The 9865-nt window shown below is 40.1% G+C and overlaps 1 protein-coding gene across 1 annotated transcript in view; it reads left to right on the top strand.

Annotated features, from left to right (window-relative positions):
• Window positions 1-67: 67 nt before the first annotated feature.
• The window catches only part of KCTD8 (potassium channel tetramerization domain containing 8), a 266698-nt gene continuing 256900 nt past the window's right edge, over window positions 68-9865 (top strand). The window contains exon 1 of the mRNA XM_010858854.1: window positions 68-1071. Within this exon, the coding sequence (XP_010857156.1) occupies window positions 120-1071 (952 nt within the window). The 5' untranslated portion in view covers window positions 68-119. The remainder of the gene's footprint in view (window positions 1072-9865) is intronic.

Here is a 9865-nt window from a genome sequence, read left to right as displayed (position 1 = left end):
GGAACGTGCCGCCCGGCCCGAGGGCGCATCAGGCGCACACCACCCGGGGCGCAGGGCACGGGTTTCGGGAAGGAGAAAGTGCTGCTCTCCAGGGTCACTTGGCCGGCGGAGGGGGGACCATGGCTTTGAAGGACACGGGCAGCGGCGGCGGCACCATCCTGCCCATTAGCGAGATGGTCTCCTCGTCCAGCTCCCCCGGCGCTTCGTCAGCCGCCACCCCGGGGCCCTGCGTGCCCTCGCCCTTCCCCGAGGTGGTGGAGCTGAACGTAGGGGGCCAGGTCTATGTGACCAAGCACTCGACGCTGCTCAGCGTCCCGGATAGCACTCTGGCCAGTATGTTCTCGCCTTCCAGCCCCCGGGGCGGCGCCCGACGCCGGGGCGAGCTGCCCAGAGACAGCCGGGCGCGCTTCTTCATCGACCGGGACGGCTTCCTTTTCAGGTACGTGCTGGATTATTTGCGGGACAAGCAGCTCGCGCTGCCGGAGCACTTCCCCGAGAAGGAGCGGCTCCTACGGGAGGCCGAGTACTTCCAGCTCACCGACCTGGTCAAGCTGCTGTCGCCCAAGGTCACCAAGCAGAACTCGCTCAACGACGAGGGCTGCCAGAGCGATCTGGAGGACAACGTCTCGCAGGGCAGCAGCGACGCGCTGTTGCTGCGCGGGGCGGCGGCCGCCGCACCCTCGGGCCCTGGAGCGCACAGCGGCGGCAGCGCGCAGGACAAGCGCTCGGGCTTCCTCACACTCGGCTACCGCGGTTCCTACACCACGGTGCGAGACAACCAGGCGGACGCCAAGTTCCGGCGCGTGGCGCGCATCATGGTGTGCGGACGCATCGCGCTGGCCAAGGAGGTGTTCGGTGACACGCTCAACGAGAGCCGTGACCCTGACCGGCCGCCTGAGAAGTACACGTCCCGCTTCTACCTCAAGTTCACCTACTTGGAGCAGGCGTTCGATCGCCTATCCGAGGCCGGCTTCCACATGGTGGCGTGTAACTCCTCGGGCACCGCCGCCTTCGTCAACCAGTACCGCGACGACAAGATCTGGAGCAGCTATACCGAGTACATCTTCTTCCGTAAGTTTCCGCGTTTCCCAGTTCTTCCGGCCCCCTAGCCGGCCCCCTAGCCGACCCCCGCGGCTTCCGGCGGCTCTGGTGTCCTTGCGCGCCCCCAGCCCAACGTGGCCGATGGGTCTTTGGTTTTGCGTCTATGTCCCTTTCGGCGCCTCTCTTCAACAGCTTCGGAGCACGCAGTGCCCAAGCAGTCCTCTTCCTTAACTTTATTGATCTTGCCCTCCTGCCCTGCCCAGCTCTTGGAGGCGCTGGGTGTCCTTCTATTACCCAGGGCTGGGAAGAGACTCGAGCGCAAGGCTGAGCGCTTAAGTCCTCCCGTCTCTCTGCCTCCGCTGTACTCCTGGGGGTCAATTTATGTGGGTCCCGGTGGTGTCCCTCAAGAGGGAGGGTTGGCATCAAGGTATCGCCGCGTCCCGATGGCCTCCTGGTGGTAAGGTTCCGCGCAGGAGCGTCCCATTATGGGTGATTTCTGTAGTGGGCAACAAGAAAAGTGGCGATTAAGTCTGCAAAGCGCCTCAAAAGTCCGGGGAAAAGAGGTTTCCATTGACCCATATAAATCTCACATTTCCCCAGCGCCAGTAGTCTTCTGTAATTGTTATGTGTTTTGGACGGAGTGGGGTGGAGGGAACGGACTTTGGTTGTCTGAGTGCTGCTCTCAGGGTTGGAGATTAGGAAGGGACATGGTGTGTATGCGTGCACGTGTGTGTGTGTGTGTGTGTGTGTGTGTGTGCGCGCGCGCGCGCGAGCGCGCGTGGTTGTATTTCCTTTCTGGGCACCTGCAGTGCGAATGAGGGATTGAATTCACTTTCCCAGGGGGAATAAATGCAGAGATTTTTCTAAACTTAGTGAACAAGAGAAGATTTGGAAAGCATCTGGCATGATGCTTTTTGTAGTGCACTTGGCGTGGCGAGGGCGATCTGTGGATGAAGTTCAAGAACTCCACCAAGTATCACTGGGGCTTGGGGGATGGGGAGCCCGGGCGGAGACAATTTTCAGTGACGTGTATAAGGTGAGGATGGCCACAACCCGAGAGCTGTTTGGACAAATGAAAAGCCACTTGCCATGGCAGCGGGGGCATCGTTTGGGAAACCCTTTTTTTTTTTTTTTCTTTGTCAAAATACAAGAAGACTGAAAACTTTTCTGTAGTGTTAGGGAGAGTAGCACTGATAGCCAACGATGGAAATAAGCCCAGCGTTCATTGTATTTATTTATTTGAGTCACTCACTGTTTGGGATTCAGGCAATTTTTGCACTTTGTTTTGACTGGGAAAGTGGAAAGGACCTTTCCTTTCAACTCTATTGGAAGTTGCTCATTGTTTGTATATTCTAGTAACCTTGGAGTTAAGGGTGACAAAATCCCCACACTAAGATTTTTTTTTTAATAGTTTTGATTTTCCTAAGAAAACCATCTCAACAGAAAAGCAAAGAAAGTGTCCATTGAAGTGCTAGATAAAAAGCTAATTGTCTTAGAGAAAGATAAATATTATATCACTTATATGTGGAATTTTAATACAAATAAGACTGTATACAAAACAGAAACAGACTCTCCAACGTATAAAAAAATAATTACGGTTACCAAAGGGGGGAGGGGAGGAGGCATAAAATTGGAGTCATGGGATTAGCAAACTACTCTGCATTCAATAGATAAGCAACAAGGATTTACTCTATAGCACAGGCAACTGTATTCCATATCTCATAATAACCAAAATGGTAAATAATTTGAGAAAATTTTATATATATAAGTGAATCACTTTGCTCTATACCTGAAATTAACACAATATTGTAAATCAATTACATTTCAATAAAAATCTAATTGTCTTTATTATATGAAAGTATTATTTGTCACACAATAAAAGGATCTGTAGTCAGAAAAGCCACTCAAAGGAAGGGGCCTTTATTGACACTTAACATCTAAGCATTTATGGCATTTCAATAAGGGTTTATTTCCAGGCACTTCAGAAGATGAGAGGAAATAACTTCTGACTTTTTTTTAGTGACTTTTAGTTAGAGAAGATATAAGCATAAGTGCTCTGAAGTTAAGGGTCTTGCATTTCAGAATCTTTCATAGTTTTGGTCTTTTTCCCCTAGAAACTTGGGGACTTGAAAAATGTCCATTACTTTGATTATGAAGAAGTAATACAGGTTCTCTTTAAATTATGAAAAAATGCTCATGAGATAGTACATTGAAATTGGAAACTCAGCCAATTTAATTCAAAAGATGATTTGAGAGATTGTTTGGAATTTAGGATATTTCAGTTCTGGAGCTAGAAGTGAAACAAAATATTTATATTATGAATAACTACTTGCAGAGTAATCATGTAACAAATGAGTTCTGAGATTCATTCATAAAAGTCTCAGAAATCTAAGGAAGCAACTTATAGCATTTTCCATTGATTATCCTTTTGGGGAAAATACATAATTCCAGATTAAATATGCCTCTTTTGAAGCAGTATTCCTGTAGACCAACCGAATATAGTTGCCATTTTTTTATTTGTGATATAAAATTTATCTCAAACTCTGTTATACACACATTTATTTTATGCATTGTATAGCTTGAAGCACATTTCACAAATTATATTGGAAGGGATTCCATTTAATATTGGTTAACGAAAATGCACTGTATTTCCATCATATTTAGTATAAGTAATAATGTTACATATACCCTGGTGGCTCAGCTGGTAAAGAATCCTCCTGCAATGAAGGAGACCTGGGTTTGATCCCTAGGTTGGGAAGATTCCCTGGAGGAGGGCATGGCAACCCACTCCAGTATTCTTGCCTGGAGAATCCCCATAGACAGAGGAGCCTGGAGGACTACACAGTCCATGGGGTTGTAAAGAGTCGGACATGACTAAGTGACTAAGCACACACATATACAGAGTGTAGTTATCTTGTTTAGTGGCCTCTATTTTTAAAAGTCAGTGTTATTCATAAAAACGACAACATTGGATGAACTTCTTTGACCACTGTTTTAGAGGCAGACAGGGTCTTATTATCTTTTATTTCCCCTTTGATATAATTCTTTCAAAAATATTTATTTAATGTATAACACATATCAATCAATTTAACAGCTTTTAAAATTCAAGCTACATGTAAATTTAGGAGTTTGAAACTGCTCTGAAAATTATAGAATTGCAGTTTATACACTTGAATATCAATTTCAACTCTTCACTACCTTTTCCCACCCCACTTTTCCCCTTAGTTTCTGTAGAGATGGAAGGAGAGTGACAAATGTTTCAGTAATCCCAAATGCTGCTATTTGCCAAATGTGTAATCCTGACTAAATTATTTCAGTTTTCTCACCTATTTAAATGAGATTATTATAGTATGAATTTTATAGGATTTGAGAATTAATGTGTAATGCTTGACCTATACTAAGAGCTTTAAAAAGTTAGGTGTTACAATTATAGTGAAGACTTTTTCTTGTCAGTATTAAATTTAAAATTTGTTTTTTGGTAAGTGTGCTGTGCTGTGCTGTACTATGCTAAATTGCTTCAATTGTCTCCAACTCTATGCAACTCTATGGCCACCAGCTTTCTCTGTCTGTGGGATTCTCCAGGCAGGAATACTGGAGTGGATTGCCATGCCCGCCTTCAGGGGATCTTCCTGACCCAGGGATTGAACTAGGGTCTCCTGCATTGCAGGCAGATTCTTTACCGTCTGAGCCACCAGAAGTATAGCTGATTTAATTATAAAGTTAATTACAAAATTGCTTTGCAATTAAGTGATAGCATAATACACTTTCAGAAGTTTGAAACTACCAACTTAATAACCAGATTCTTTCCTGGAACTTGGATTTTTCAGGGCAAGTTCAAATCACCCAGATTTGCCAATCATACTCCAGTTAGTTCTTTTGGATCAACTCCAACAGAACCCTTTTCTGATTCAGGGCCAAGAAATGTTTTAATACTCTCCATTAGGAGTTGAAACTTTGGCAATATTTTCTGACAGAAACTGAGCTAGATTCATATCTCCTTAAGTGCTTGTATCCAAGTCATTAGTTTCTAATGCTCAAGGTTATATACAGGTTATTAAAGATTTAATACCAGCTTAATTTGGCTACATGGACACATATCTATTATCAGTCGTAACTCATTATTTTATCAAGACTTTTAGACTCTGCAACATATACAGTACTATGAAATTTTGTATTATTCTTCTAATACTGAAGATGGATTGTCTTTTCTTAAAGGAAAACAGTGATTTATTGTACTTTCTGTTTTTTTTTTTTTCTGTTGTTGTTTTGGAGGGGATGGCTGTTAAGTGTAATTAGGGCTGTTTTTAGCAATATTTGGAATAGAAAAAAGATATTTCATGTTAGCATTGTAGTCATGCGTGTGTGCTAAGTAACCTCAATCGTGTCCAACTCTTTATGACCCCATGGACCATAACCCGCCAGGCTTCTCTGCTGGTAGGATTCTCCAGGCAAGAATACTGGAGTGAGTAGACATACCCTCCTCCAGGGGATCTTTCTGACCCAAGGATCAAATCCATGTCTCCTACATCTTCTGCATTGGCAGGTGAGATCTTTACCATTAGCGTCACCTGGGAAGCTTGTTACATTACATAGACAATAGGTAATTTGCTTAGAATGTGATATGTAGACTACCCACAATTAGAATGAATGTTAATGTATCCTTTGTTTCTCATAATCAGTGTGTTTACAAGAAGGTAGTATTGATTCATTGCTCTTCTCTTAGTATTTGTGTTTTGCATTCTTTGTTGGTTGATTGATATGTGGTATAAAAGTATACATTTCTCTAGGTTCAATTGATATTCCTTAAATTTGGGATTTCCTTTTTTTTTTTTAATTGTTGTGATGTGTAAGAGTGCTAGATCTCAGATCCAGTGCTATTTCTTATCTGGGCTGTGGATTCTATTGTCTTTAATGAATTTTTATATCCAGTCTTTTAAATCTATTCTGATTTATTTCACTGTGTTGGGTTGAAGAAAGCTAGGTTGAGTTGAAAATATTCAAATAGCTATTTAGTCCTATGTTAGCAGACCTGTTGCATTAAAAGCTTTCTAAGAAACATCTTTAAAAACCACTCTATTTAGATGCATATCCTTAAAATTGTATATTATTTTTTTGTCTAAAAATGCATCTACTTTTATCACCAAACACTGTTTTATGAAAAAATAACTTTATTCCTCTTATTTTTTTAAGTTGGTTCTTTTTTTTCTGGAGACTTAACTAGTATTTTTATAATTTCATGAGAAAGTTTCTTCTGAAACCACACGGCTGAATGACTTTGGAATCAATGGGGAACAGATAACTTTGTAAAATACCAAGATTCTTATTTCATGCAGATAATTGGAATAAGGAGACTGAAAATGATAGAAAACCTTGGGTACAAAACTTTTGGTGATCATGTGATGGCATTGGCTACTGTTTAAGAGAATTAAACTTTTATATTTGGCGTAATACTATCTGTAACCTTGATCTCTTGAAATAGTGTTATGGTTTAGCTTCACACTAGTGGTGTTTGGCTTTAATGTGTGGGTCAGTCTTTAAGCACATAATGAAGCAAAAAGAATGGCCCTATAAGCCTTATTTGGCAGTTCTTTCTCGTTTGTAACTTAGAGTGCTGGAACTCAAGATATGGATATATGTGTGTGTGAGAGAATGGACACATGCCTTATTTAAAAAGAAAAAAATATCTTTGGAAAAAAGAAATAATATGTATGAAGTTAGCACCAATTATTACCTATTCTTGCTATAAGTTATTGGGTCAATTAGTCTAAAATATAAAAGTGATTGTCAATTTGTTGTTCAAAGGAAACTATTTTTTGATAACGAAAGTAATACGTGAAGTTTTAGGAATTTTGTAAAAGAAAAGTAAAATTAAAAATATCACCAGTAATTTCTAATACAATGACTTCTTTCCTTCTAGCCTCTGTTCTAAATTATGAAGATGACAGACATATTTTTGAAAGTTATGATGATACTGTATAGATGGTTTATGTGCCATCTTTGCTTTGTTTTGTTTTATACATTTAATGCAGTTATACATTTAGTGCCATTTCCTATAAGACATTGAAGTTTTTAGAGTTGGACACAACTGAAGTGACTGAGCACAGCACAGCTGGATAAAAGTGTAATACATGTCCTCTGCCACAGATAGTATTATAAATAAATACTGCTATTGAACATTTTCCCTATAAGCTTAAAAAAGAGTTGATTTTTTTCCAAGTATAGTATGTGTAATAAAAAGAACATTTACTATGTACCTAGTTTTATGATAAATGTTTGTAGGCATTACTTTGTTTACTTTTTTTTTAAATATTCCTTTAGCTTGGCATTAGTTTCCTAATACTTCAGCTAGGAAACCATGATTTAAAGAGGTTAAATAAAATCTTTAGGTCATGAAACTGGTATAGGACTGAGCTGGAATTTGAATAGTTATGTCTTATTGCAAAGCCCTTTCTCTTAAGTATTTAAAAGTAATACCTGTTTTATGCAATAAATTTGGCAAATATATTTCAATGTCTAGTGAGTATTTAAAACATAGCTCTGTAAGCAAAAATGAGTAGAGTGAGCTGTATATGAATGAAGCTAGTATTTCTTAATTTATGTTAATTTTTTTAAGAATGTGGAAAATTCAATTGACCCTTAAGCAAACTGAGTTTGAACTGTGAGGGTCCATCTATAAGCAGATTTTTTTTTTTCAAATGATACATATTGCGATTGTTTGAATCCAAGGATGCAGAACCTCCAATTTGAAAGGTTGTTGTTGAATCACACGAATACACCAGGATTCTTGGCCCCCGGAGGAGAAGAATTCAATCCGGGGCCAGAGACGAGGCTTGATTGCTCAGAGCTTTTGTGTAATAAAGTTTTATTAAAGTATAAAGGAGATAGAGAAAGCTTCTGACATAGGCATCAGAAGGGGGCAGAAAGAGTACCAGCTTGCTAGTGTTAACAATGAGGTTATATAATCCCAAGAATGTCTGGAGGTTGTAAAGACCTCATCAGACCTACTCCCATAATTTACATTTTAAGATAACACTGTCCTCAGGCAAGATACATCCTTGTAAAGACCAGGTCTACTCCCATAATTAACATTTTAAGATAACAGAAGGTTGAATCCAAAGACTGTCCTTAGGCAGGATACATTATTGTTATATAATCCTAAGGAATGTGGAGAAAGAAAAAAGTTTGTCCTTTCTTCCTCCTTGAGCATTCCAGACCCATCTCTCCTTGGGGACCCCTAGACTCCCTATCAACCTGCCTAGGAAATAACTCTCTCAAATTCAAGGACCAACTATAAAGTTGTAAGCAGATTTTCCACTGAGCAGAACTTGGTAGCCCCTATCTTGCATTGAAGAGCCAACTGTATATGTTTTATGTCTTTACCTGATGAAAAGGTTAACTTTTAGTGATTAAGGCTACCACATTCATGGATAATTTTTAAATTAAATAAAATAAACCATATGACTCAAGTTACCACTCTTTTGGGGGAACAAATAATATCTATCAGTTTGCTAGACTGACAGATTTAAACAGTGTTAAGGTAATCTTCTACAGAAAATTCATTTTACCTTATAAAATAGAATATGCTTTATACGTTCTTCAGTTCACTTCAGTTCAGTTCAGTCACTCAGTCATGTCTGACTCTTTGCGACCCCATGAATTGCAGCATGCCAGGCCTCCCTGTCCATCACCAACTCCCGGAGTTCACCCAAACTCTTGTCCATTGAGTTGGTGATGCCATCCAGCCTGTCATCCTCTGTCATCCGCTTCTCCTCTGTCCCCAATCCCTCCCAGTATCAGAGTCTTTTCCAATGAGTTGACTCTTCGTATGCGGTGGCCAAAGTATTGGAGTTTCAGCTTCAACATCAATCCTTCCAATGAACACCCAGGACTGATCTCCTTTATAATGGACTGGTTGGATCTCCTTGCAGTCCAAGGGACTCTCAAGAGTCTTCTCCAACACCACAATTCAAAGGCATTAATTCTTCGCTGCTAGCTTTCTTCTCAGTCCAACTTTCACATCCATACATGACCACTGGAAAAACCATAGCCTTGGCTAGACTATGTGTTCTTAGAAAGTAACAGAGTGAAGGGGGCATTTTAGTTGAAATCACTTTTGTTAATTACTTGTAATTTATTGGTCCTAAGTATTGATTATTGCCTTTGAATTCTATACTTGCTATAATTAAGTTCAAAAAAATATCAAATACCTGATGGGTATTGAGATTATTGGCTTCTGGTGTTTTTGAATCTTAAAGTATTCTAGAAGTATATCTATAAATTTGAAGTAATTGGAAAGTAGTGTTTTAGGTAACCCTTCAACCTGTGTTTTGTTACAGTTATAATTTTTAAAACCTCTTTTAAATTAACTTCAGAGTATCGTCAGCATTTAACAGCTATAATCCTGCAGGTGAAGCTGGTGGCTTCTCTAATGGAGATCATTCTTTTAGTAGTAGGAGACTATACCAATGGAGATTTTGCAAGGACTTACTTAAAGATGAGAATAACTTTATTCACAGGATTTCAAAATTTCTCCCATAGGTAAGTTAAATGATAAGTTCTGAGGGTGATGGTGAACCTCTAGCTGCTGACTTGAATCTAGGTGCTCTGTGCCTACTGTCTGCATGCTTCTCATCATTCATTTCTGCAAGGGAGCATGTCATAAAACCTAATTATCCTGTGAGGTTAGTTGTATTTTGGACTTTCTTTTTTTTTGTTAGATATTTTAAAATTTTATTTTATTTTTAATTGGAGGATAATTATGCCACAATATTGTGATGGTTTCTACCATACTTCAACATGAATTGGCCATAGGTGTACATGTGTC

This window comes from Bison bison, unplaced genomic scaffold (assembly GCF_000754665.1).
Source record: "Bison bison bison isolate TAMUID 2011002044 unplaced genomic scaffold, Bison_UMD1.0 scf7180017864451, whole genome shotgun sequence".
NCBI lineage: Eukaryota > Metazoa > Chordata > Mammalia > Artiodactyla > Bovidae > Bison > Bison bison.
The sequence above is the reverse complement of the archived record's forward strand: the minus strand, read 5'-3'. Positions and strand labels throughout refer to the sequence as shown.